This window comes from Podarcis tiliguerta (assembly GCF_965153285.1).
Source record: "Podarcis tiliguerta genome assembly, chromosome: 1".
Classification (NCBI taxonomy): Eukaryota; Metazoa; Chordata; class Lepidosauria; order Squamata; family Lacertidae; genus Podarcis; species Podarcis tiliguerta.
The window spans coordinates 113,353,863-113,380,643 of record NC_139534.1 but is presented as its reverse complement, the minus strand read 5'-3'; the positions used below and the strand labels follow the sequence as shown (position 1 = coordinate 113,380,643).

Below are 26,781 nucleotides of genomic sequence, written 5' to 3'. Positions count from 1 at the left end.
TTGGTTTAATCATGAGTTTTAGTTCATTGGTTCTTAATTAAATCAGTCAATTTGCAGATTTAAAAAAAGCGTGTTGCTGATAATGCCAAGGTTTGACACCTATATGGGTGCATTTTCCTGCATTGCAGGAGGTTGGGCTAGACGATTTGTAGGGTCCTTTCCATGATTCTATCATTCCACCTATCAAAAAAGCTTTATTTTTAATTAATCATGCATGTGTGCATCAGGCATCAGTTTAGACAAGACATTCCTAATTTCTTAAGAGAAGGAATTCTTCTGTTATTACTATGCTTTCAATCTGCAATTTTAACTACTTGTATTAAAAATATTGGGGGTATCTTAGTCAAGCAAAATGTTACTTCATTGGGCAGGTAAATAATTTAACCTTGCAGCTCTAATATTAAAACTCAGCTTTTATGAGGAGCTGTCGCTTTTTAAAGAAACGTAATTTCTACATAACAACCTGTAGCACGACTTGAGCGCTGCTATTTCAAAGCCGCTGAGCCTTTTCTTGCTGCTTTTTTAGCCCCTGTGATCAAAAGCACACGTTTGACCAACAATTCCTGTTCTTAGTAATATCCATATGAACTTTCCTTCTTTCACCCAGGGCTTGTGTCCAATACCTAGAGAGCATGGATCTAAGACGTTTCCCACTCGCCCAGCCCTTTCTAGTCATGGGTCTGAACAGTTTCCCCCCTTGCCCTGCTCCTTTCCCAGGGAAAACCCATGCTAAATCGGAGCAAACATCAATCGGGAGAAGACCAAAATTGCCATTTGCTCCGACTGAGCGCTAAAGAGCAGTTTTCCCTGGGGGAGAGCAGCAAAAAGGTCATGCGCTAAAACTCTTCTGGACTGAACTGCTTCAGGCAGCAGGTTTGTAGGTACATAGAAAGCTAGATTATTAAGGGGCTGCCTAGGTGAAAATCCCTTTCGCTGCCACCTCCCTCCCTGCCTGGAAGCGTTCTGTTTTTTTATATGGCAGAGCACTCAGTGAAGCAAACTCACCTGCCACCTAAATTGGAACAGTCCAGGAACAATAACATTGTTTCGTGGCACCTCAAACACTACTAAATATATAGGGGTGCAAGTTTTCTTAGGCTAGAGCCTGTGTTTGCTAGATAAATCAGAGAGTCCTGTCCCTTGGATCTGCTGTTTTTTGTACACTGGGCTTAACAGCATAATTGACTTATGGATGACTTGAAAATCAAACTCTTGAGTGTTTATTAATTCAGTTTAATTCCTGCCTTTAAAAAAAAAAAAGGCAGCAAAAAGGCTTGTCTTAATTTCTAATGAGCAAAGCTAGTGAAATTTCTGTGTGTTGGTGTCTGTGGTGGGGAGAGGAATCCCGTCTTCCTTTTTAGCATTTCACGTTTCTCTTCCCCTGCTTGCACAGTAACTTCCTGATACAACATTTCAGGGTGTGAAGAGATTTGTGTAGTATCTGAACCTTGCAAATATGTAAGTATAAAATAGTGACTTCTATATTTGAGGCTGTATATGAATGATAAGAGGTCTTCATCTCTTTTGTAAAGAAAAGAAAAGTCTGCTGTAAAAATGAAAATCTATACTAGATGTATTTTAAAAATTATTTATTTCTTTAGATCCCTGCCTTCCTCAGTGTTTATAAACGTGGCTCAAGTGAACCCTTTCGAGTGAGATCCCCAATAAAGACCCATTAAACTGGACTAATCTTTGCCAGTAATTGGGATTTCACATCTTTTGTTTGATGAATCAGGAATTGTTGTGGGTTTTGGTTTTTTAAGGCATGCTTGACATTCAGTGTTCCCAGTTCCAAGCTCGCCTCATTCGGGACCATCTTCCTCCTCCTTCCAAGGTTGCAAAAGAACATTCATAATTCTCTGCCACTTTCTGTAGTGTTAGCAAGTGTGAGTGTTGTGATTGTTATGTTCCCATTCACAAAATTACTTTCATTAAAAACTAAATGGTTTTGTATTTAATTTGAATATGTATATATTATATATACATACATACATGTTAGATAGATAGATAGATGATAGATAGATAGATTAGATATAAGAAAAACATCTGGGCTTCTTTAAAAACCAAAAATATTAGCTCCATGGCTTTTTTACATGTACTGCATGTCTGACATTCTTCTCAATAATAATATGGTGCTTCTCAGCTCTTGCTTATGTTGTTGATTTCAATAGCAGTTTATCCCATTTTTGTCTTTATTTGCCAAACACCTGTGACAGATTTTTTTTTTTAAATGAGAGTAAAATGCACTTAAGTATCACCTGTTGTTTCTGTGTCTGCTTTGGGTACAACACTGTCCTTTTCCAAACACATGATTAAAATAAATGCCTTATTAAACCACCTTCTCCTGCGCTCTTTTTAATGATTCAAGATAGCTGGGTTGGGGTTCGGGGCCTAGGTGAGATTTTATTCCATAAGGCTGGTCTTTTTTTAAAAAGCACACAACAACTTTCATACCCAGATTTACAATCCCAGTGCAATTTACCGTATTTTTTGCTTTATAAGACTCACTTTTCCCCTCCTAAAAAGTAAGGGGAAATTTGTGTGCATCTTATGGAGCGAATGCAGGCTGCGCAGCTATCACAGAAGCCAGAACACCAAGAGGGATTGCTGCTTTCACTGCGCAGCGATTCCTCTTGCTGTTCTGGCTTCTGAGATTCAGAATATATTTTTTTCTTGTTTTCTTCCTCCAAAAACTAGGTGCGTCTTGTGGTCTGGTGCATCTTATAGAGCGAAAAATACGGTAAATTGCACATATTCTAACCTGCTGCTTTGAAGAGTTCCAGGTCCTGGCTGGCCTGATATCTCACCCTGAAGAGCATCTCCTATTAGGAGGACAAATCTTTCTTCCACTTGGGTAGCCCTTTCCTTTTGCCTGCCTCTCAAAGTCAGTGCATCACAAAGAGCTGGGCCTGCGTGGTGGAAGCGAAGCCTCTCCTCCTCCTGACTTGCTCTCCAGCAACTGTGACCGCCCCCCCTGAGACCACTGGGTATAGGGCGGTATATAAATTCAGTAAATAAATAAAAAAATGAGGAGGCCATGGAGAGGCAACAAGATGCTCCCTTGCCGCTGCCTCTCGGGACAAGGGCTGGCTCATCCTTCTCCCCGACCTCAGCAGCAACACTGGCAGGGGAAATAGGGTCATTCTGGGATAAAATCAGAAGCGGAATGGCAAGTCTAGTTTTCTCCCCATTTCTCCAACTGCACTTGGTGTGTGTGTGTGCATTTGCGTGCTAAAAGAAACCCGCCTTGAACTGAGGATGAATAGCAATAGCACGGAGTACATTTGACATCAGATTTAATGGAAATGAACAGCACACTTAACCACACCGTGTACTGTGCCCGTGTCTTGTATGCCCCACTGTTCATGAGATAATGCTAAAAAACTCTGCCCCCACGATGATGTGCAGATCATGTAATAAGCTGCGCAGGATCTTGCCTTCTGAACGCAGCATACTTTTGTATTTTTATATTGTATTTCTTTTACAGTGGTACCTCGGGTTAAGTACTTAATTCATTCCGGAGGTCTGTTCTTAACCTGAAACTGTTCTTAACCTGAAGCACCACTTTAGCTAATGGGGCCTCCCGCTGCCGCTGTGCCGCCGGAGCCCAATTTCTGTTCTTATCCTGAAGCAAAGTTCTTAACCTGAAGCACTATTTCTGGGTTAGCGGAGCCTGTAACCTGAAGCGTATGTAACCCGAGGTACCACTGTAGTTATATTGTAAAAGAAATACAAGTACAATGTATTTCACTCAAGTTGCCCCCGCCCCAGAGATCTACATACTTGAGAAGCACTGCTCTGGGGGTTCTTCGAATGCAGCTGTGAGAGACGAAGGAAGGAGCCCAACGTTGTGTGTTTATTTTTGTCCTTAATTTTTATATAGAATATATTACAGTCAGAATTCTCATCTTTGAATCAAAAGATTAACAAGTTATTGCAAGTTCTTTTATCCAGTAAAACCTAACGGTACGAGTTAAACATTCTAGAAAGCTGTCATGGCTTTTTCTTTTAAAAAAAGAAATGGATAAAAAGGAAAAGGAAAAAAGTAAGGTGGGAAATGACAAAACCATCCCTTTTAATCAACAGAAAATACATGAGTAAGCCATACTGCTTGTGATCCTGTAATCCAAAAGTTACAAGCCAGTAAAGCAAGCATGAAATCAAACAACAAGCAAATGTGAATGGAAAGCATTGCTACCATAGAGAGAGAAATCGATGTTGTTTTTTCTAGTGATAATTGGCTTCCTATGCAAAATGCACTTTCTCCATTATTATTACTTTCATCTTTTTAAAAAACAAAAACCACACACAGAGACATTAAATTGCAGTGTTTAAAGGGTGAGTTAAAATTTCTGGCTTCTTGCTCACGGCATGTGTTATAAAAGTGTCAACCCCTTCGCAGGGCATGCAGCTTGTGGGCCACTTTCTCCAGCTCCGCTTCTATTGCTGCCAAACTCTCCAGTTCTTGGTCCTATAAAAGAAAAGGGGGGAAACACAGCACATGAAGGGTTATTTCAGGGCTGGAAGAAATTGCTCCACAGCTGTGAAACTCTGCAGACAGAACTATCTGCTTTTAGAGTGGCTCTAAAGACTTTGAAAAAAATATATAAGAATGTATTTTGCAATGGACTGCCCTTTTTTGCTGGATTCTTGGGTTTTACATGCACTTATTGCACAAGTAGTTTGCTTGTTTTTACTAAGTCTGTATCCTTTTTATAAACCACTTTGTAACTATTTTAATTTTAATTTAATTAAACATTTTAACTTAATTATTAAAAATATTTGATTTAATATAATTTATTATAACAAATTAATTTGTTGTTGTTTAGTCGTTCAGTTGTGTCCGACTCTTCGTTACCCCATGGACCAGAGCACGCCAGGAAATAAATAAATGGGGGGTGAACTGAAAGGCCTGCTCTTTGATATATTCAGCATTAAATTAAATCTGGAGTCAGCCATCAGCAGAACCAATAGTGCATGTTATTCTAGCCTATGTCAGATCTTTATCCTGCCTGATCCTATGAGCTACTGTGCCTGCACTTGATATAACAAGAATGGGGAACTTGCAACCCTCCAGGTGTTATTGGACTCCACCTCCCAATATTCCCAATCAGCATGGCCAATAGTCAAGGATGATAGGAACTGTTATCCAACAGTATTGGAGGATCACACGTTCCCCATCCCTGAACAACAGCAATGGTATTATTTAAATAACAGCCCTAAAGGCTGTTTTATGTCTCTGGATAATATCAGTGAGTTGGCTAGAAATATATGTTAGCTGCTGAGGAACTCAACCCTACCCATTTAACGAAAGTGCTTAGAATCTCCTGGAGAGCAGCCAGTTAATGTAACCAAAAGGAAGACTTTGCAGCATCACAGGAGACACTTTGTTTGTGGAACAAAATGGTCATTTTCTGTTCTTTTGCAAGAACATTCAAAGAAGTGTGAATTTCAAAAAGTTAGCTGTGTAACGTGAACTGCGCCAAATTTTTCCATCTCTGCTAAGTCTCCCTCCCAAATGTCCCGTGGTCCTGGTGAAAATCCAAACGCTTAGAGAGAAAACAGCCGCCGTCGCATGCTGTGCATTAAGCACAATGAGTATTTTGACACCGAGGTCGCTCGCAGTTTCTCACGACACCACTTGCACCCCTAAGGGGGCTGAGACGTTTACCCTGACAAAGGGATGTGTGCCGTGTGGTCTCAGAGGATTGTAAAACAGGAGAGATTGCTGAAAACGATCAAGGGTTGCAAAATGTTTTGCTGTGAGTTGCAAGCCAGGTAACTGGTGTTAATGTATCTGTGCGTGTGTGTACACATGCTTCTCTTATGTGTTTGAACAATCTCACTGGTATCACATTTCTTTCTCCTCCTAATGAACATGGGCAGGTGTACTGTTCTTTCCCCCCTCTCTCTCCCTTACTTTTTGCTGAGCTGGCGATGAGGGCTTTTGCTCTGCTACTGGCACCTGAGCAACCGTCGTCATGGTTTTCTGGTGGCCTCCCTGGTGTCTCATCAGTGTCTTGGCAATTCCCTGAAAACACAGTGATTTGTGTCTGTGTGTGCATGCATCCCGAACAACAAGGCAGTGTGGAGCTGCGGATCAGTCACGGGGAACCTTGAACCTTCTAGATGTTGCTGAACAACAACTCACATCAGCCACAGCAAGCATGGAGTGATGGGTGTTGCCATTTGGCAACTTCTTGGGCAGGGCCAAAGATTCCCCACATCTGCTGTAGATGGAAGAAAGGGAATAGCCTCTCAGTTTGGTGGCCAAGTAAGTTGGCCTCTTTCTGCTGGCTATTAGGGATCCCAGTTATCAGACGCAAAGCAATACAAAGGGAGCTCAGGTACCTTCTTTGCAGAAGGGATTTTAGTGATCCAGATTGCCATGCAAGGATGAGATACACCAGCTGAGGCTCCTTCCTGCCACTCAATCAGGCTACAGTAGAGGCAGAAAGGGGCTCACAGGGCTTTTGCATGGGCTTAGCTAAGAGACCAGCAACTTTTGAGTCCTTCTCTCCTCAATCTCTTTTCAAAGATTTGGTCATTGAAAGCCGGTCATTGCAAGAATTCTCTAACAAGTGTTCCCATCCTCCCTTTCCTTTGGTAAAGGTGAAGGTAGAGGGACCCCTGACCATTAGATCTAGTCGTGGCCGACTCTGGGGTTGCGGCGCTCATCTCGCTTTATTGGCCGAGGGAGCCGCCGTACAGCTTCCAGGTCATGTGGCCAGCATGACTGAGCCGCTTCAGGCGAACCAGAGCAGCGCACGGAAACGCCATTTACCTTCCCGCCGGAGTGATACCTATTTATCTACTTGCACTTTGATGTGCTTTTGAACTGCTAGGTTGGCAGGAGCTAGGACCGAGCAACGGAAGCTCACCCCGTCATGGGGATTCGAACCGCCAACCTTCTGATCGGCAAGTCCTAGGCTCTGTGGTCCACCTGTGTTTCCTTTTTGGTTGTAAACCTGAGTGCAGGGACTGTCTTATTGTTGGCATTTGTTGGCATTTGTAAGCTACTCTGGCTGAAAAGCAGGGTAAAGATGCTTAAAATCAATTGATCAGTGTTGCAGTGTTGCACTTTCAGATCAGTGTTGCAGTGTTGCACTTTCAGAAACCTCAATTCTGTACTGCTGAAGGTACAGAGAACAGGCCCCCCACTTCTACTAGGGATGCAGCTCTGACCAAAGGGAGACAGTTTGGGAAATAGGGAGTTTGAGGAAGGCACCTCCAGAGTCAGGGGCAATGTGCCTCTCAGTACCAGTTGCTGGGGATCACATGTGCTTCAGGTCCTCTTTGTTGGCTTCCCATAGGTAACTGGTTGGCCACTTTGAGAACTAAATAAGCCTTTGGCCTAATCCAGCTGGCCCTTATGTTCTTGCTCTGGCAGGCTCTTGTGCCTGCTAAGTATCTACTTCAAAGGTGAAGTATTTCTGCTGTTGCAATTTTTTATGTTTCATATATCTTTAAAGATAAATATATCTTTAACTGTACTTTATGACATAACGATTTTAAATGGTGAGGTCTGCCTTCCAGGGTAGCTCATAGGCACTAAAAGCCCGAGGTAGAAATGCATATGAATATTTGTAAATAAAGTAAGAGCTGCCATGAGTCTCCCTGAAAGTGTCTTCTCCAAAGGAAGCCCAGGCCCAAGCAGCACTGCCCCTGGAGTGTGTGGCAAAATAGCTATTGTGAGAAGCAATTTCCTAAGCCAGAAAACTCACTCCATCCTCTTCTAGAACTCAACACACCCAGGCAGCATATACACAAAAATCCTGGGAACTGTAGTTTACTCCCCCCCCCCCAAAGCTATAATTCCCAGCACCCTTAAACAACACTTCCCAGGATTCTTTGGGGCAAGCCACGTGCTTCAGTCACATGGTGTGTATGCAGCCCCATTCTCAGACTGGTCATTGCAGATAGGGAAATCTTACCTCTGTTCTCCTGTTAGCACTTCCTTCTTCATCCTTCTTTTCCTCAGGCAGAGCAGCAAGTGGGAAGGCTCCTTCGCTGCTCTCCTCTTTGGAATGATGCTTCTGCGCTCTCCTCATGTCCTCTTCAGAGGTACGGAAGTCCTGCTTGCGGGATCTGAGAGCCAGTTTCATGGACCTGTCTGGGTCTTCGTTGCTCTCGCTTTCCTCCGCCCTCTTCGTAGTGCTCAGTTGTTTAGCCAGCTCATCCATTTTGTTCCATCTCTTGGCATCTTCTAAACCTTTGGAGGGGTCCTCCTCCACTTCCTCACTTTCAGCATCCCTGGCGCGGGAGGTGTCATCATCATCTCGAGACGTGTGATGCCTTCCTCCCTTTGTACTACGGAATTTCTCTTGTTCTTCTGAAGGCTGTCCATCCCGATCAAACTCTTTAGCATCTTGGTTATCTAAAAGGGAATTGAACAAAATGAACATAGTTTAATGGTTTGCTTTGGCTAAATAAAATGCAGGTCATAAATAGGAGTATAAAGCAATAGACGCCTACTGGCCATGGTGACTATACTGATCATGGAGCCTCCCTAAACACCTTTCTGAAGGTTGGCTGTTGTCCTTCATCTCCTTCATCTCCATGTCTAGCAACCAACACACCTTAGGGTAGGAAAAGGATGGAGCTCTGCCCCGTTTCACACGCCTGAAAGGAATGGGTCGAGAGCGGATATAGACCTAGAGCAGAGAGCACAAACAGCCCAGCTCTTCCATTCAAATCCCCTCCATAACTTGAATGTTTGGATGATTTACTTGAAAGATTTAATGGTGTTTCCTTCCAGTTAAGTGCACTTAGGATTGAAGAACAGGGGAACAGTCTTCCTTGCCGCTGCTAGAAGCGTCCAAACATATAGGGCATTATCCAACCAACTCATTCCGTCGTTGCAAGGATTTCAGCTCATGCAATAGAACTTTCCCCGCTTCCTCTCTCCACACTCTCCCCAGATCTACTCTTGGGGGGGTTGGGGAAAGCCCCAGGATAGATAGAGCATGGAGAGAGGGAGATGGAGGAGGTCCCATGGCACGAGCAGAAATCCTTGCCCTAATGAAACAAGTTAACTTGGGTACTGCCCATCAGTAAAATAGATCATCCAAGTATTGAAGCTCAGAGTGGTGATGCTGACTGCAACATCAGATAGTAAGTCAAATGAGGGGACATGGGTTTAAGCTGATGAACATACCATCTTCCCTTTGATCATCCTTGTCCTCTGAGCTGGTAGGACGTTCCTCTTCAGAGGCCTCTCTTTCTTCTTCTTCATCCTCTTCTTCCCCATCCTTCTCTTCCTCCTCTTCCTCCTCCTCTTCCTCCTCAGCCTGGTCTCTGACACTGTCCTCTCCTTCCTCTTCACTTTCCTCCTGGCTGTTTTTGGAAATGTGCCCCTTTTCCTCCCCCTCCACCCCCACCACCTCATCGTCTTCCTTTCTCTCTTCCTCTTCTTCACCCTCTTGGCGTCTCTGCTGAGGGGCCTCGTCGTCTTGGGCCTCATCGTGGATGTGATTGTCTACTGTGTTGTCCCAGGGCAGTCCTTCCGTCTCGCCAACCTCGTTGCCGTCAAATCCTGCCGCGTTCTCCTTTTGCTCTTCAGAGTCAACATCTCTAGCCCTCGTCTCCCTTTCTTCTACGCTGTTCCTCTCATCTTCTTTTGAAACATCCCTTTCGCTGTTCTTCTGACTTCTCTCTGCCTCCAGCTCGGCAAAGGAGGCCGTGGGCTCCTCATCAGGGGTCCCCTCTGACAGATCTGAGAGGCGAAATGGTAGAGTTAAGCGGGAATTGGGCTGTGCTACAAAATGCACAGTAGAAACCGGCCCCAATTCATAACCAAACCCTTGAATGTTTCATGTGAGTCAAGCAGTTGCACTTACTTTACTGAGGCAAAGGGTCTTTCCCCAAAACGTGGAACAGTGTTGTTGGTTTTTTTGCCAATTAATTTTAATTGAGTTTCAAAAAAATTAACAAATTAACAACAAATCAATTCAAATTTAAAACAATTTTAAAAGTTGACTTCCCACCCCTTTTCCATATGTTTCTTTTCTCTCCTTTGCTGCTCACAATAAAATACTTTCCCCCCTAATTTCTATAGCTTTTCCATCCTTTCTCAATTTCCATTGGTTGTGCATGCAGTTCCTGCCTAGACTTTTGTTTAACTATAACTTTATCCAAGTTGTTCAAGTAGAGTTATTCTTCCTTTATCTATCCATATAAATCATTGATCATAATTTTAAATCGTATTTCCTCTGATACAACTCATTCATCTTGACTTTTTGCATTAACAATAACAATTATACAATACCTTTTAACCTTAGCATTCTATTCAGACTTCATAATCCTCACCAACTCCCAGGAAGTCTCTTGATCTACCTTGTTATGCAACTTCCTTTGAACAAAACAAACCTTGAACAAAGCAAACCTTCAAACACAGGGGCCAAATGTGGACATCCAAGTCTCTCTAACTGGCCCTTTGAGTTCTCCCCAGGCCACACCCCTACTTGCACTGGCGTGCTTATGAACTGCTAGGTTGGCAGGAGCTGGGACACAGCAACGGGAGCTCACTCCATTGCGCGGATTTAAACCATCAACCTTCTGATCAGCAAGCCCAAGAGGCCCAGTGGTTTCAGTGCGTAGCGTGGGTTGTCAGCACCCGGGGCAAGGCAAGTAATTTACGCCCCCCCCCCCCCGCTGCACTGTCCCTCCCCCAGATAGTCCCTCGCTCTCTCTCCGCACCGCACGCCTGGCACCCTCCCCTCCACAGTGGGCGGCGACCCGGCGGCTCGGCTCGGATTTGCACAGCCAGCACTGCAGTGAGAGAGAGTGAGTGAGCCAGGTAGGGGCAGAGAGCTGCGAGTGCGAGCGCGCCCCCCCCCAGATGTGGCCGGGCCCCCTGCACCCCCCACGCTACGCCACTGAGTGGTTTAGACCACAGCGCCACCCGCGTCCCTGACCTCTTTCCATGTTCCTGTTGCTTTGGCTTTCAAGGACCTCAGAAAGCTCATCTTCAAAGCCACTGCTTTTCTTCTGCTGCTCTGTCCTTTCACTTGCTCCTGTTTTTTGCAACACAGAAGTTTTGATGAAGGGGAGATGGGGACAGGAAAGAGAGAGAAATCAACACTTGACATCTCTCCTCTTTTAAAATACAAACTATCTCAAGTGCATTCATTCTCCTCGCAACAACATGGGGAAAACCTGTTGTCTAAAAGCATCCCCCCCCCCATGTTATGTTAATCATAGAACTGTAGCATTGGAAGGGATTCCGAGGGTCATCTAGTCCAACCCCCTGCCTTAGGAATCTTTTGGTTAGCCAGTGGGCATCTTCCCCCCCCTTTCAAAATAGCAGCCATGGTGGGTGAGGTGGATTGGGAGGATATTTAACCATTCCCCTCCTTGCAGTCACACACACAGCATGGCTCTGAAGCTGCTATTTGCAACAGGAGGCAAATAGCAATAGGAGCTTCAAATAGCAGTGGGCTGGGGAACAGACTTCCATTGGGGCTGCGATGCCCCCACCCATGGCAGCAAGCGTGTGTGTGTGTGTGTGTGTGTGTGTAAAGGTAAAAAGGTAAAGGACCCCTGGACAGTTAAGTCTAGACAAAGGCAACTATGGGGTTGCGGCGCTAATCTCACTTTCAGGCCAAGGGAGCCGGCGTTTGTCCACAGACAGCTTTCTGGGTCATGTGGCCAGTGTGACTAAACTGCTTCTGGTGCAATGGAACACCGTGGCGTAAGCCAAAGCACACGGAAACATTGTTTACCTTCCCGCCACAGCGGTAGCTATTTATCTACTTGCACAGGCGTGCTTTCGAACTGCTAGGTTGGCAGAAGCTGGGACAGAGCAACGGGAGCTCACTCCATTGCAGGGATTCAAACCGCCGACCTTCTGATTGGCAAGTCCAAGAGGCTCAGTGGTTTAGACCACAGCACCACCCGCTTTGCATATATTATAACATAAGAAGAGCCTACTGACTCAGCCCAATGGCCTATCTAGTCTAGCATCCCAGGTCTCAGCTACATTGGCAAAGAAAAAGTGCTTTATATGCGTTGTTTATGCATTCTAACACTGTGACACCAGATGGCGCTGTGGGGTTCCATTTTTGCTAACCCGTTTCTCATGCAAAGCTTGCAAGGTAGACCTGAGCACAACACAAATGCAACAGGCTTTCATTGACTGTCTAGGGTAGCCTTTGCAACATGCTAAGGGCTACAAATCAGGAAGCCCTGGGCTGAAATGTGCCTTCTGCAGAACAGCTAGCTGAGAAAGCTTTTTTATGCCATTGGGAGCATAGCCATTCTTGCAAAGGCTGTCTGTAGAGAGAGCTGTGTGAACTCCTCACACAAAACTGACCAATAGCCCTAACTCCAGGGCAATCTAAACCCTGCGTCAAATAACGTGAAATGCTGCGATATGAATAGATAATGCAACTCCCTTATTCTGCATAATTTACTCTTTCTCGCTTTTTACAAGAAGCTGTGCATGCCTCTTAAGGGAAAGACTGGGCACTCCCCGTGATTCCAGCTAAACTGTACCTTGGACTGCAATCTCCTGAAGCTCCTTTAGTAAGTTTTGATGGCGAAGAATGGAAAGGATTCTTTCATCTGCAAAAAAGAAGAAGAAGCTTGTCAGGGAAGCCTGCAAAAGCCAAGGTGAGCTGGCATACTCCTCATAACTCCATTAGCACACGGGCTGGTTGAGGTTATCTTTTTGGGTTTGTTTTAAAAAAATAATCCATTATGGCAGCCCATTAAAAAAAGAAGACACAATTTAGTTTTATAATATTAACACATTGGACTTTTCACTAGTAAGGGAGAAAATGATGCTGTACCTCCTTGAAGAGTTTCTAGGCATTCCTGGCCGATTGGGAGTGGATTTGGCTTTGACACTATGTCAGAAATGACCTCAACGATGCAGTTCATCACCTGGAGAAACACAAATATATTGGTTTACATCCCATCCTTCTGCCAATGAACTCAGGACGCTCTGGACGTGGTTCTCCTTCCCTCCCCCCATTTCATCCTCACAGAGAGGTTCATGGCTGAGTGGGGATATGAACCCAGGTCTCCCCAGCACTAATACAACACTCCAACTATACACCTTGTGATGTCCCTCTGGATCTTGTTGGACTCCAACTCCCATCAGCCCCATGCAGCATGGCCAATGGTCAGGGATGATGGGAACTGTAGTTCAACAACATCTGGAGGGCTGCAGGTATATGGAACAGGGAAACTTGTATGGTTCCACATTTAGTCCGGCTGCATACACATGACATTATATTCTACAGTCAACACATGCTGAGATCTTGTTTCTTTTCTTTTTTTATATAATTTTTATTAAATTTTCTGTTTTACAATTTAAAATACTCCTTTTGACATCCTTAAGATATCAATGACTTCGCTTCTTCTCTTTCATTCTACATATCACAAATCCCTGCATATTTTACACAAACGATAGCATCCACTATTCCATTATTACACCCATCGTAACTTATTTAGGCTGTTGAATTTATCTTAATGCTGCCAGCGTATTCAACTGTACACAGTTACTTCCCATATATTCAATAAACGTTTTCCAATCTTCTCTAAACGTATGTTCTTCTTGTTCTCTTATTCTATATGTTAAGTCTGCAAGCTGCGCGTATTCTGTCAACTTAAGTTGCCACTCTTCTCTGAGATCTTGTTTCTTATACCTAGTCCACACACAATCTGGACCTAAAGCACATTTTGTGTCCCTGAAAAGCATTTCCCCCGCAAACTAGCTTCACTCTGAAAATCAATGCTTGGTGCCTATTGGCTCTGCATGACACACCCTCCCCCCGTGTGTCCATTTGAAACCAGATGGAGCTGGTCTCAGCAATGGCGTAGGTGGGTGCACCCATGCCTGCACAATGATGTTGTGGATGGCTGTGCACCAAGATCTAGTCCCAGACTTAGGTACAGGCTGAGCAGGCTACAGCCCAGGGCCTGATAAATGAGCAGGCCCTTAACCTCTTGCCAAAAAATAAAAATTGGCAGATGTTACTATCTAGACCACGGGTCGGCAACGTTTACCCTCTGTGGACTGGATCGTGCGTGTGCCTGAGCACATGCACTCGTGATTTCTGGCATCTGTGTCTACGCAGGCGCAATTTATGGCGCTGTGGAAGCGAGTCCGCATGCTGTGCTGCACCGGTTTAGCGTAGCGAGCTGGAACTCACCGAGTGGGTGGCTCAGTTTGGGGGCAGCTTGTGGGCCGGTTAAATGACCCCTGTGGGCTGCTTGTGGCCCATGGGCCTTGGGTTGCCTACCTGTGATCTAGACCAGCATTTCCCAACCTTGGGCCTGCAGCTGTTTTTGGACTACAACTCCCATAATCCTCACCTAGCAAGACCAGTGGTCAGGGATGATGGGAATTGTAGAAAACAGCTGGAGGCCCAAGGTTGGGAAACACTGGTCTAGACCCAGTTGCTTAGAAATAGTAAAGAAGAGGACTAAGTTTTGTTTCTCGTGATCAGATGCTATTGAGTTTAGGCCCCCCAAGTTTGCATAGCCTCAGGGAATCCATTTGCTTAATCCGGGCCTGCCAAGATTGCAATTTCCATTTCCTTCTTCATTCGCCATGGGCACATGCAGGGTGAGAAAGGCAGGAATAACCTAATGAAGGGGAAATCCTTGAGCTGACAGAATGCTTACATACCACTGCTTTGGATCCAATCCCCTAGTAGCAGCCTAAGCTGCTGCTAGCATCACTTAGCTGCTGCTAGCATCACTTAGCAAGATAACCGAGCCATAATAATAATAATAATGATGATGATGATGATGATGCAATAAATGTCAACATTGTACTCTGCCTTTCAATGCAAAAAAGTCACACTGATGGGAGTCCAAAACTGCCCACGGGCACCAGGTTGGGGAAGATTGGCTAAAAGCCCTGAACACTTTATCCTGTTCTTGCTGAGCACCACGCTTTCCAAACCAAAGTTGAAAACCATGTTTCAACTGTTGAAAACAATTTATCCATCATGAACAGGAGGGATTAATAGCATTGCAATATTTATGCCCTGTTTTTTAAGTCTATGCAGAGGAGCATTTCTCAATTTAGGCTGCCAGCCTATACAGATTTACTTGAAAATAGGCCCCATTGAGCTCAATGGCACATACTCCTAAGTATATTGGCATAGGATTGCATTCCTTATCATATACGGTAAGCAATAATCCACATTGACTCTCATATAAATGGCAAGGTGTGTTTGTGATATTGGTGTTACTTTAAAGTTATTGCAAAGCAACCTTCTTTTCTAGAAGCAGAACACTTTTAAAAACTCATCAACAGCAGGGTGTTCCAAATTTAAACCTCCCACAAGCTGCTGCAACACAAAACTAGACCATCACAGCTGCCCTTTAAATTTAAATGTGCGGGCAATTGAGTCCCAGATGCCAATAACTTCCCTTCATCAAGCCTTGTCCAAATGTTTGTGGTTTGTAAGTGACTAACCCTTATCATCCCCGTAGAAATTTGCTTTCCCCATATTGACATTTCAGATTAAAAGGAATTTGGAAATATAACCACATGGGAAGGAACCCTTTTGCTCTCACGGTCTTCCAGCTTTTGAACCTAGTGCTCACTTAAAAAAAAAAATTAAACCATGCACACACACACACACACACACACACACACAATACCCATCTTTCGCAACAACCTGCACCTCTTTTAAAACAACCCATAAATAAAAGAAATTGTTGTTTGACTTCAACATTGATGGTCTATGAGATGGTCAATGAGAGTTGGAGCCCAAAAACATCTGTTCTCCACAAGTTCTCTATCCCTGTTTTATTGGATCTTACTGGCATTTGCCTTTATTGCATTGGGTGCTGTTTTAGTTCTTTATATTGTTTTGTGTATCCTTCTGCAGAACAGCTGCTGACCTGATGTCAGGGACTGGCAGGACACTGAGGGGTAGTGGCTGGATTCTGAGGAGTGGGCCCTGGGAGAAGGGGGCTTGGAGACCAACTTGAAGAAGGGATCAGTGATCTGGGGGAGCCTGTAGCAGCCAGGAGTTGAGAGTCAGAGGCAGGAGAAGCTGCAGGATTAGAAAGTGGAGGGAGGGAGAGGTCAGGTAGGGTAGAGCCCAGGGCTTCCATACTTCCTCCTTCAGCTTCCACCTCTCTTGCTCCACTGTCTCCCAGAACCAGAAGAGGACTGAAGAGGGAGGAGCAGAAGGTTCCCTGCAGGCAGTCTTCACTTCCTTGTGTGGAGCTCAGATCAGGGAGATACTTAAGCCAAGGCCAGGGGCCTCTCTGTTGGGGCAACTGCCTCATCGGGTGCATATCTAGGAGTAGCTGAGAGACGGAGGACTGATGGACCTGCCTTTCCCTAACTTGTAAGTGTACTTTTGACAATGAAGAGTTAATTCCGCACTCTGGGCACTTGGGCCTGCTAGTGCTGTGACACCCTGCAATCCTATGGCTCCTTGTGAAGTTACTCAAAAGGATGCATCCCGTGGTGGGAAGGGCCAGGGGAAGACATGGATCCAAAGGATCCATAGCCATCTCTGACCCCTGAGCTGCTCCCAAACCAGGGAGAAAAACACATCAGCCCAGGAGCATGGGATAAGGAGAAAGAGACCACTTTGGTCCTCATCCTCTTCCAAACCTTACAACTGCCTCCTCCTCCCAGTTGCAGCACTGCCACCAGCCTCCTTGCAGTGTGGATGTTTTATTCATTGATAAATAATGTGCACTTCATTACATCATTTGCTCAAGGTTGCTTTTACAGCTGTTAAAATAGATTTGTAAAAAATAAAAATAAAACCACAGTTCATTAAAAAAACCACCACCACTTAAGCAATTTCAAGCAGCAGCAGATAGATTAATGACAGCACCATTGTTCAGCAGCCATTAGCAAAGAAAAAGAAAAGGTGTGTGCTTTATACTTCTTCCTGAAGCCAAATGGGAAGTTTCACTGATCTGTTGGGTACTAATTCTGTAGTCTTACTGCACAACAGGCCATGCTCCAACCCATGGGCTGATCTTATCTCCCTGATAAAGGTAACCCAGAGCATGATCATAGAAACATAGAATTGTAGATTTGGAAGGGACCACTAGGATCATCTAGTCCAACCCCCTTAAACACAATAATCTTTTGCCCAACATGGTCCTGAATCCACAACCCTAAGATTAAGAGCTTCATGTTCTACCCACTGAGCTTTCCCAGTAGCAATAAAGGGGGACACATAACAAATATGTTCTTCATTCATGTTTTGCACATTTCACACGGCACCGCATATCATATTATTCTACTAGTTCTTCCTAAAGACCAATGCTTTGATTTTACATTCTTCAGAGTTTTTAAAGACTAACTAATTTATTGATGCATAAGCTTTCATAGGCATCACATCTCACAGGCAAACAATGAACCCCCTTCTTCCAGGATAAAGAGCACAACAAATGTTGGAGAAAACATAGTTTCAGGGCCCAGAGAGACTTGCCTGGTGGAAGACTTGCTCTAGTTCAGAGAAAGAATGTCAATCCTGCTTGCAAATATTCTAATTTGGGGCACCATTTTGGAATTCTACTATGTGACCAATTGCTATGCACTTTGGGTTAGCAACTGTTGGTCCCTGAGTCAATTCCAGCTCTCAAGGCACCCCTTCCCACAGTGATGTGGTCCTTCAGATGTTGTTAGACTACAAGTCCCAGCATCCCTGACCATTGGTCATGCTGGCTAAAGCTGATGGGAGTCCAACAACATCTGGAGAGCCAGAGTTTGCCCTACCCCTGCGCAATCAGTTGCTAAAGGCAAGACAGCTGTGCAGAGGGACTCCCACAATTGGATCTAGACCAAATTAGTCCCACTGAAATCAATGTGATTTGAGTAAGTCATTATTGATTTCAGTGGCATTCAAGTGTGACTTCGTCTGGATCCAATGCACTGTGGAGAGAGGATTTCTGACACATTAGTCCCACTCCTGCTAGATGTGGGGAATATCTGGATCAATTGCAGCAGCTTAGGGGTGAGGTGTCCAACAAGAACAGGAAAGGAACAGGTATGATGAGCTACATCTGCAATATCTTTTGTCACTCTGAGAAGACCAGAAGTCCATGACTGCTCTATCTGGGAATGTGACAAGCCTTTATTTGCTAACGACACATTAGGATGACACATGGCACAACTGCACATAAAACCATGGACGAGGGGGGAGGAAATGTGTGTGTGTGTGATTTGTGATATATTTTATACTTATTTTATCAATGGCATTTTATTGTTGGTTTTATTGCAATTTCCCCCTTGATGTTGGTGCTATAAAATGTTCACAGACACACAAAACATAATGCATTTGTGTTCCTACATGGGCAGGTATGTGAGCATTATGCGCACGTTTGAAGAAGTGGGTGTTTGAAAGATGTGTTTTCATAGCAGTGCTTTATTTATTCACATTTATCACTGGCCTTTCTGCAAGTGCCTGAGGTTTTACATAAGGAACAAAACAATAATAGAACTAATTAAAAATATTAAAATGGCATACACCCCTCAGCACTTAGTCATAGCAAGCATAAGCAAGCAAAAGAAGAAAAATGAGCAGCGTTAACTGTTAAAAGAATGGGAAAACAGAAAGGTTTCAGCCTTTGCATAAAGGAAAACCATTCTTGAGCTTACTAAGCCTAATTGGGGATTTTATTTCACAGTCGAGGGGCCACCACTGAGAAAGCCCAGCCTAACTGTGGGCTGGGAGGAAATAGCATCTGGAGAATGGACTCCTCAGGGGACCTTTAAACACAAGAAATGCTGCCTGTACTTAAACCCTATAGGACTGAGATAGGGGAACCTCTATTCTTCCAAGTGCTGTTGGACTTCTGACTATTATCAGCCAGCAGCCAGCCTGGTCAATAGTCAAGGATGATGGAGGCAACATATGGAAGGCCAAAGGTCTTAATGGGCAATAATGTGGCAGTTAATGTGTTGGTGACTCTGCAAGGGCCACTGAATAAAGGAATGGGTAGTTTCAGTTGAAGTGAGGCTGAATATATTTTTTCCTCCCAGGGCTGTGTTTTCTTCACTCTGACTGAATTGCCTTTCAGCTATGCAGGAGATTTGAGGGTCAGGGAATAATGGATTTTACGGGAGACCTGCTTCATAGTTCACCCATTGGATGTATGGTGGGAAGGATATGCTTACTGTGGGCATCCCGGGGGCATCTGGTTGGCCACTGTGGGAGAGGATGCTGGCCTAGATAGTCCTATGGTTTGATCCTGCAGGATCCTTTTTATGGCCCTATGGGACTCGGCCTAGAAACATGTTGTGGATGCTGGAGCTCAACCCTGAAATAGCTAAAAGCCATAAAAGGATGCCTCTCTGATCATGAGCTGTCTGCTTTGTGGGATGTTGCTGTATGCCTTTCTGCAAGCACCGAAGGGTCTGGTGCAGCCAGCTGGAGGGTGTTAGGCACTTAAGAACCAGGTCATAGGCTCCGATACAAATTTGTATGTGCTAATGGAAGTGTACTGATGCAAGGTTGGGCTTCTGAGCAAAACAAGATGATGGATCGCTGGGATCCCACCAGCATTTCATTGGCAGCAGGCTGAGCCACACTCTGCAAGCTGCAACAGCAGCACTTTTTCTTTTATAAAAAGAGAGGGAAGATCCAGGGCATCTGGGGCCAGTGCAAGAGACCTGGGATTTGGGTCTCCTGGGCCACAGCTCATACTCACGTGGTTGGGGTTAGAGGAAGGGGCATAGCTCAGTGGTAGAGCATCTGCTTCCTAGGTTCCCAGGTTCAGTCCTCAGCATCTCTCTATGCAGGTCTGGGTACACCAGTGGTGGCATAGCTAGACTAGGTCCTGGGTTCAAATCCCCATTAAGCCACGAAGCCTATTGGGTCACCTTGGGCCGGTCACTGCCTCTTAGCCTAACCTACCTCACAGGGTTGTTGTGGGGATTAAATGAGTAGGAGGAGAAAGAACCTTGAGCTCCTTGGGGAAAGGTGGGCTGTAAATGCAAACAACAACAACAACAACAACAACAGCAACAACTCAGGCAGTTCCTTGCCTGAGACTCTTGGAGAGTCGCTGCCGTACAATACGGAGCTGGGTTATATTCCTGGATTAGTCTCAGGAATATAAGCAGGCAGGAAGGCAGTGAGAATACCATGTTGTCTTGTGGGCAGAGGACAAGTGGAGACAATTGGAAGGCTGTCAAGCAGGACATTTCCCTATAGCAAGTATTTCATTAGAGTGATTTCCCCTAATTTTATCCAAGCCAGGTATGTTGTCCCAACATACAGGAGAAAGAAGCAGACTCATAGGAGGTTTAGAATAACATATAAAGATGCTGGGTGTGGTCCTTTTGAAGTACAGTGGTACTTCGGGTTACATATGCTTCAGGTTACATACGCTTCAGGTTACAGACTCTGCTAACCCAGAAATAGTACCTCGGGTTAAGAACTTTGCTTCAGGATGAGAACAGAAAATTGTGCTCCGGCGGCAGCAGGAGGCCCCATTAGCTAAAGTGGTGCTTCAGTTTAAGAACAGTTTCAGGTTAAGAACAGACCTCCGGAACGAATTAAGTACTTAACCCGAGGTACCACTGTATAGTCAACAACAGTAGAGATTTTTTGAGGGGAGATGATGGACATTGGCAGGACCAGTTTAAGCCACTGGCACAGCTAAAAGGAAGAGCTAAGTTGCACCCTTTCCTGTTTTATTTGAAGGATACATACAGAATAAGGCTAGAGTAAGACTAACGACCCTTCCTTCTGAGATGTGCTGCCCAAAGCAGCTGCTTCATGTTCCTCTGTGTTATGCCTGGCACTGCAGATTGGTGAATTATATGATGGGTACCTGGGGGGGGGGGATCAATGTGTGTGATGCTGGCAGTTTTTGTAATGGAAGTAGGCTAACTTCATAGCTCACAGCATTGACCTTCTCACATTGTCAGCAATGCTGGATGGCCGAAGTCAGCAGGAGGTGCTGTGGTCAGGGTGGGTGGGGCGGAATTGAGTTCTGACTTGGTGGCTTGCAGAGGGAAGCAAACCGTTCTGCAAAGGCTTAATGGGAAACAGTGCAGTTAGTAATTCTTTTATCTTATTTTATAGCATGCTCATTGTGCAGAGAGCTTTGCAAGGCTTACAGCTTATGGATGGAGGGGGGTTATTACTTTGCTTTGCTTTTGTTTTAACTATTTAAATTGAGCTTTTATCCTGTATTTTTATCTTTGGATTTGAGATCTTTGGATGAAGGGCAGTATATAAATTTCATAAGGAAGACAAAGAAGAAGAAGAAGAAGAGGAGGAGGAGGAGACTCAAAAGTAAATCCTTAAACGGGGCTTACTTCTATGTAACAATGTGTGGAATTGTAGCCTTAATGGCTGCAGTTCCCCAGCATCTTTAAGTTGTGGATTGCTGTTATTCCTGTTTGACACATGGTAATCTTGGTAATCTTGAAATGAGCATTGATTTACTTATTATAGGCTGAATCAGTGCAAAGCAAGATGTACAGTGCTTAGTATCCCCTGAAATCAATGGGACAAGTTGGTCGTGGCTTAACCTGAGTCCAAATCAATGGGAACTAAATTCAACTAACTTAATCTGGATTATACCCTATGTTTATATGATGCTCTTCCTTCTTGGGGCTGAGATTTCTTTGCATATGGTCCTCAATCCAGCATGCATATGCTGAAGCCTGGTCATATCAACACAGACAGCACTGGGCATAATTCTGACTGGACTGCAAGCCTGGAAGTTTCTCATACAAACACAGCTCAGGGCCCAAACTTCCTTATATTCAGCAACAGAACCATCTTCTTGGCCTTTAGATTATTCTCTTCGCCATTCCAGTCTTTGCACCCAGTTCTACAGTTCTAGCATTTTAATTCCAAGCCACTGACTACTGCTCAGGGGTGCTGCGGTGCAAATGGTACCATCAAACATTTAAGGAAGGCTTTTCAACAGAGATTCATATAATTGCAGATATAAAAGCACTTGTGGATGGTGGTAGGGAGAGGGAATTTGTGGTCTTATTAGAGTTTTCTCAAACAGCCGCAGCCAAGTATTCTGTACAGTACGGTGCCTCAAAAAGTGCTGATGTGCTCTCTTCTAATGAAAATGGTGCAAAATTGCAGTGATTTGAGCCAGCATGGGGGCCCCAGACAAAAGTGAAATTACATCGACCCCCTACCCCAAGATATTTGGAAGCCTCCAGAACTGCCGCTGGGCATAAAGAGAGTTCCAAACAAAATCTCCCAGCTGGCAGAGAGAGGGGACAGTGCAGCATTTCTTAAAGCACATGGGCTGAAAGGTAATTGTGTTTTTTGGAGAGATTATGGATAATTAGCAAAGCTGGCAAAAAGCCTTTTTTCCCCATCCACGCAAAAATGGAAAGGTCTCTTGCAGCAGATTTCAGTAAAAGATGGAGGTAAGGCATGTAAGCTCAACTCCATTAGCAAGGGAAGTCAATTTAGGTAAATTTAAAGTGGGCAGCATTTTTTTTTTTTAAAAAAAAGGTTGCATAAAGAAACATTGTAGTAGGGAATTTTTACTGCAGATTTCCAGGTGATATACAAGTGCACACAAACACACAAAGCCCTGAACAGCCAGGAACCCAAAAACCTGAGAGAATCCCTTTCCCCATACCAACCTCTCTAGTCTTTAGGATCAGCTAGTCCAACCCTCCTGGGGTTTCCCTGTGAGCAGCGTTCAAAACTCCCATTGTTCTAGTCACATTTTGCAACAGGGAATTTCATTAGCGTGAGCAGTTTCTGAGCTGTGGGTGCAGTACTGCGCCTAAGATTTCAGGTTAAAACTGCAGAGTGGAAGGAAAGGAGGACCTTTTTCTGCCTCCCCACTTCCAGCTACTCTCTGAAGACTGGAGAAGAGATCCTCTTAAGAATATTAGAGGGGTAGGCAGGGGAAGGACTAGACTATGTGAAAAATGAACATAAGATTTTAGCTGCAGTTCAGCTTTGTATTCTTGCTATTAAAAAAGCACGCCTGAGCACTCCATTGTGGCACCCATAACGTACGGTAGCTCCTAGCTTTCATATCTCAGTTTCTAACACTGCCTGTGAGGGCTCAACAGTGCAGGGGTTTGTAGGAAGACTTTTTCAATGACAGCTCCAAAACTTAGGATTTTGCCACTGTGGCGTGTCTTGCCTTAGAGCTGTGCTCTTTTAGAAGGAAGGTGAAGATGTATCTCTTCTGCCAAGCTTTTGGGGGCAAAGAGGTGTGATTTGTTGAGGTCAGTTTGTATTGTACCCCTTGCTTCCCCCCTCTTATTTATTAGTTTATGCTGTGCTTAATTTGCTCTGAAATAATTGATTTTCGAAATATGAGTCGCTGCATTTTTAAAAATAATCTGTGCACCACCTTTTGGCCATGTGATGAAGGGCCGTAGAAGTATATAAATAAATATAAATATAGGGATAGTAGGCAGCAGATACAGCAACGACTGCTGTGTTAGTCCCAAGATGTACAAAGTCAGTCTTAGGCTTAACCATTTGCCCCTTTACCCATGACAAACTACAGTGTGTCAGGGGCTGAGGCAGAGCACTAATCAATGGTTTGTAAAATACCACTGTGCAAAATAGACAAATACTCTGTCCCAGCACAGATCTATATACGGAAATGCACTGTGCATCCACACTGTGTGAGGCCACCAGATGTGAACCGCCAATTCCTTTCCCCACCTGCACTGTTGAGGATGTGCTTCCATGCCCACTCCCTCAGCCCTCTGGCTCTGCACACACACACACACCATGCATGCATTTGACTTTGAAAATAAAGGCATGAAAGGGGCATCAAGTCTATCCCCAAGGTCCAAATGACGCCTCCCCAGTCCCACCAGTCCTGTAGATACATAAACCAGACCACAGTAGGCCATAAAGGAAGGTACATATTATACAAGGTAAAGTGGCCTCAGTATGGTACTTTTTTCATTTCCTGTAACATTTTTCTCCCAATCAAATTTGTATCTTACCACTTTTACAGCTCAATGTGTCTACATGGATAGGTGATAGACTGGATTGATGGAATTAGTGAATTCCCAGTCTGTCTGTTTTCCCATAATCATATTGCCACACAAGTACTGGGTAGAATTCACTGGGATCTTAATAATTTCCATGCCACCCATTGGCAGCCCTGTAGCAACCATTTCTTCAAATGTGGATTTACAATATTTCAATTGTAACCCACTTCGTACAGCATATACGCTTACCCACTGATTATCTGAGCCTTGATATTGATCTCTTAAGCTCCTGGCATAATAATACACTTGTGTAATGTTCGTTTTGGTTTGGTTTTGCCTCACTTTAGACAGTCCATCAGTCTTAATGACAACTTTCAAGTATGTTACCCAGTAACACTTAAGCCCTTTAACAGCAGGGAGTTAAGTTTAGTCCACAATGGGCTTATGCAGGATATAATTGGAAAGCTAATTCACTAACCTTTCAGATACTCAAGAGGGGCACCTACAGCTGCTATTAAACAGTGATGAAATTACGCACGTCTTTGTTGTCTTGCTTTTAATCACATGCAAAAAGTGGGAAGGAGCAGAAACTAGGGCAAGGAAATGACTTTTTAGAAGGACTGTTTCCTACATTTCCCAGCAACTTGCCTGAGTTTACCCCCAGAGGGGATTTGCAGTCAATATTTGCTCCATATTTTTTAGGTACAAAAAAACACACACATGAATCTTGGATATATACCTAAAAATGTAACATGTTAAGTGGCTCCACAAGAGACAATTGACTGCTTCGTCTTATTCATTTCAAGCTACTATATATTGTGGAATCTTTTAAACAGACAAGACAGGACACTGCCCCATAGTTCTGCTTAAACAATATTCCTGATTTATTTATTTTTACCATTTTGTTTTTGCAACTCACCTTTGTGTCATCTTTAGTCGCTGGGTTTGTTACTGGAAGTGAAAGTACTGCAAGAGAGAAAGGGAGAGAAAGGCAAGATATTACATGTTCTCTGGAATAGTTCCAGCCAGCTGGCCCATGGCATGCAAAACTCAGCCAATGCAAGCCAGATGGGGAAGAGAGAGCGATTGGCACAAATATATTCTGCTAGGATAACAAGTCACAAAAACAGTGCATGAAATCCAGCATCGCAAGACTGCTCCACTTTGGGGCTTAAAAACAGAGAGAAGTGGTTGATTCCTGAGCACAATTGCTCAAATAGACATCCAAAGTGAAGGCTAAGTGGACTGCAGCAATGATTGCGTGCTGGGGGGGGGGTGTAGATCTGCAACAAATCATTCAGAAGTAGATTGCAGAATCTTTCTTTTCACCATCCCGAGTCTGAGTAAGCTGGTTAGTGGTTTGTTTAGGTTGTTCATGGGTGCAAACAGATAAGAGGAAGCGTATGGGTAGGAAGCTCAGGAGAGAAAGGAGGAGGAAGGAACGGGTTTTTTGGGTTAAAAACACAAAGAAATTGCAGGACGGAATTTTTATTTTTAGAAGGGGAAGAAACCAAACAGACTCAAAATGGGTCGACTGGGCTTCAAAAAGTTTGCTAGCGTAAAATGACCTTGTGGATCAAGTCAGATTCGCGAGGCTCTCGCAGGAGTTCACTGAATTCTCTTGACTCAGAGAACTGCGTGGTACCCCCAAGCCAAGTCTCCCCTCTTCCAAAAACAAGGCAACTCCCCGTCCTCCTGGAGCAGCTCCTCCATCTTGCGTCCACGGTAGCCGGACGGGGCCAGCAAAGACCGCGCCTCACCTCGCCTCTGTCCTTGGTGCTGAAATGAACCGCCGCTGCGGACAGCGGTCCCCGGGCAAGTTCCACACGGCAGAGGAACTGCGGGCAACGGACGGAGCCAGCCCACCCGCCGCTGTCTCGGAGGCTTACCTTGCGCTGTGAGGAGAAGAACAGCAAGCAATACTGTGCGGGTCATGACGCTGGCAGAACGGGCTGCAGCGCCGAAGGATGGCTAGAGGAGATCTCTCCTGCCTTTATTGCTGACGGCCGGGCTTTAGAGGTAGCAGCTGGCGGAGGGGGACTCTGGCATCGGGCGAGAGCTGAGCCGGGAGGCAGATTAATCAGCCCGTCCCCTTCCCTTCCCTAGATCCTCTTCCTTCTCTAATGCTGATGATCCCCGACGGGGCACTGCAGCAGCAACCTCATTTATATAGGGCCCCCCTCCCATCTCATCCCCTCCCTTCTGTCTCTTCCCCCTCCCCTCCGGAAACGGCGTCAGGAGGAAGCCATCTCTCCCTCCCAGGAAGGGTACGTCCCAGATCTCCTTGGCTAGGGATTGCAGAGCCGACGCGCGGCTAAGCTACTCTTTCTGAGCTTGCCCGCTTAGAGCGGGAACCTGGCTAGCCTAGTAAAAGCCCTGCTGCTGCTCCTGTCGGACAGCGCTCGGCTCCAGTAAGAGAGGCGTATGCCAGCTCCTCCTTTTTCACACTCTGCAAGCTGTTTTAGAGAAGGCACAAATGCGCCCAGTCGAAATGCTCACTGCTGGCAGGTAACCTATGGCGCAGCGTAGGCTCCAAAGAAAGGGAGGGAGCGAGCGAGCGAGCGGTGCAGGGGCGCCAATTATGGTGGGCTGTCATGTTCTTCAGAGCAGTTAGAGATCTAGTGATTGAGAGGTGTCAAAAGAAGATGAAAAAAGAGATGACCACAGCAGATAAACCCTTAAAAGTTCAAGGGAGTACTTTTCGGTAATCTAATGTTGACTCTGCTCTAAGATTCGCCTCTGAAGCTGGCTGTGGATCTTGAGTCCTCCTAAAATCTTTCCTTCCCCCCCCCATCTGAAACGGCACTCCTGTTAGATTAGGGACACACAACTGCAACCACTAAATTGTGTTTTCACAGACATTTAGGACCCAACTACATGTT

General features: G+C 44.8%; 1 protein-coding gene across 2 annotated transcripts; it reads right to left on the bottom strand.

The window, feature by feature from the left end:
• Positions 1-3,834: 3,834 nt before the first annotated feature.
• On the bottom strand, positions 3,835-26,362 carry CHGA (chromogranin A). Of its 2 annotated transcripts, XM_083437426.1 has the most exons (9): positions 25,789-26,084; positions 24,819-24,865; positions 12,792-12,885; positions 12,496-12,564; positions 10,917-11,015; positions 9,158-9,715; positions 7,935-8,377; positions 5,921-6,031; positions 3,835-4,471 (listed from the first exon to the last, which is right to left on the bottom strand). In XM_083437426.1, exons 1-9 carry the CDS (start codon positions 25,832-25,834, stop codon positions 4,388-4,390), a joined length of 1,551 nt encoding a protein of 516 aa, XP_083293552.1. In that variant the 5' UTR covers positions 25,835-26,084; the 3' UTR covers positions 3,835-4,387. The 2 variants fall into 2 exon arrangements, with proteins under 2 accessions (XP_083293552.1, XP_083293553.1); XM_083437427.1 differs by lacking the exon at positions 5,921-6,031 and having other exon boundaries at positions 25,789-26,362.
• Between the last annotated feature and the right edge of the window lie 419 nt (positions 26,363-26,781).